Source organism: Penaeus vannamei, chromosome 39 (assembly GCF_042767895.1).
Source record: "Penaeus vannamei isolate JL-2024 chromosome 39, ASM4276789v1, whole genome shotgun sequence".
NCBI lineage: Eukaryota > Metazoa > Arthropoda > Malacostraca > Decapoda > Penaeidae > Penaeus > Penaeus vannamei.
In genome coordinates, this window is record NC_091587.1 from 4,244,097 (window position 1) to 4,246,596 (window position 2,500).

General features: G+C 29.4%; 1 protein-coding gene across 1 annotated transcript in view; it reads left to right on the forward strand.

Moving 5' to 3' along the window:
* Positions 1 to 2,500, forward strand: part of LOC113829932 (zinc finger protein 271) — a 33,645-nt gene that overhangs the window by 24,441 nt on the left and 6,704 nt on the right. Inside the window, exon 5 of the mRNA XM_070116804.1 lies at positions 61 to 170. Within this exon, the coding sequence (XP_069972905.1) occupies positions 61 to 170 (110 nt within the window). The remainder of the gene's footprint in view (positions 1 to 60; positions 171 to 2,500) is intronic.

Sequence of the window (2,500 nt, forward strand, 5' to 3'; positions counted from 1 at the left end):
TAATGAGCATACTGACAAAGTCACAGTCCCTAGTTACTCAATGATAAAAGTATTTCCCAGGTTAAGCAACATGAAACAGCAACAGTTGTCTGTGCAATTGCAGAAATATTCAATAACCTCACGAAATATGTCCCACAATTTTAGATTTCCCACTCTGAGAAGTGGCCAGAGTTAGACTGCTGAATACTTATTAATCTAAAGAATCACCCACACAAATACAGGAGCCATCATGAAATAAAATCTATCATAACAAAGGCACGAACCTCAACTTTTTAAGGGGATAATGAGTTTTTATAAAATGTCTATAAAACCAATTAAGGTTTCTGTGTCAACAGTGGCATTTATTGGATCGCTTCCCCCTAATTATATATTTTTTACACATCAACCTAATATGCTATTTATCAGTTTAAAGCCTGGTTGTACCATTTGACATGCTAAAGCATTTTACATGGTTTAACAGATTTTTTAAAATGTTATTAACATTTCTTTTAGTTTGTATTTTTTTTTAAACTCTTCATTTTTAGCACTTTAATCAGCATTTGGAAGGGGTGGATCTATTAGGACACTGGGTATTCAAGAGAAATTATTTTACCACTGAAAACACAGTTACTGTATTTTTCTATGAATATGTTTTTCACCTTTTTTTCTTTCCTTCTTTTCTTTCCAACCATTAAATGCAATATGCTTTGAGCCACTTTAAAGTCGAATTGTTTGTTTGGGAACCCAAAAGAATGGTTTTACTTCCAAACATTGACAAACATTGATTGAAGTAGAAGCAGAACACAAGGAAGATATATAGAAAAAGTTACCCACCCCCCCTCAAGGAAATCCAAGTGATATTTATTTTTAAAATGTACATAATTGTAAAATGCGGCTAATCAGATCATAGTTTTATCTAACTTAACCCCCCCCTCCCTTCTGCCACATCTGTTGGATAGTCCATTTAAATTTTGTCTACTTAAGGCTTATTGCTTTTTCATTTCAATACCAATAAAGCCAATACACTTGCTCTGAATTGTGCACATATATATTATTTTTTTTTTAAATCAAGAGTGCCCAATAAAGTATGAATTCCATTTTCTTATCTCATAATTCATTCAAACTGGCATTGCTTACTTATATGTACCTTGGTCCAAGGTCGGCATAAATAGACCTTGCCAAAGCCTATATACCTCCTTAAATATCCACTTCCCACATATGATTTGTGAGCGATGTTTACTCTTTGAAGTTTCTGTACCATTTTTAAATACAGTTTTCAATTCAAATATAACATTCTTATTCTTTGTTGGAAGGTTAGGTTGGTTGTATTTTTATAAGACTTTTATTTATAAAATCAGATATTTATTGGTATAAATCAATAAATGTAAGATTATTTAGCTGCTTCTTACTTACCCTCATGTATATATGTATATATATATATATATAGATATATAGATATTTATATCTATATTTATATTTATAGTTATATTTATATATGTATATATCTATATGTAAATATATTTATATGAATACATAACCTCTCCAATAGGGACTTGAACCCTCACTTTGCAGACAGGTAACTGCAAGACGAACGCTCTACCACTGAGTTACGCAAACCACTAAAAGAAGTGTGCAGCTACGAGCTAACTAGCTTCCATAGACATAACCTTTCTACTCATACATGAGTAAGGATAGCGAAGTTTTACACACACTCCCCATGGGCACTCGGTAGAAGGTGATAGGGCAGTTCAAATCTGAAATCCGGAATCCTGAGGTGTATTTAAAGAAAGAAGGAATAATGCACTACCACATTAATATGATGAATAAATAACCTCACAGACAGAGTCTCGGACCCTGACTTTGCAGAAGGGTAACTGCAGGACAAACGATCTCCCACTGAGATATGCAATCCACTAAAAGGAGTGTGCAACCAGGAACTTACTAGCTTCCATAGACATTACCTATCTACTCATATGTGAGATAGGTAATGTCTATGGAAGCTTGTTAGCTCCTAGTTGCACAATCCTTTTAGTAGGGTGTGGAGCTCAGTGCCAAGTGAGGGTCCGAGTCCCTATCGGTGAGGTTATTTATTCATCATATCAGTGTGGTAGTGCATTACTCCACCTGCATATATCTATATCTATCTATATATATATATATATATATATATATATATATATATATATATATATATATATATATATATATATTTATATATATATAGTTATTCGTATTTATTATTTAAATATATATATATATATATGTATATATATATATATATATATATATATATATATATATATATATATATATGTATGTATATATATATATGTATGTATATATATATATATATATATATATATATATATATATATATATATATATATATATATATATATATATATATATATATATATATATGTATATATATATGTATATATATATATATATATAAATAAATAAATATACATATATATATATATATTTGTATGTATATATATATATATATATATATATATAT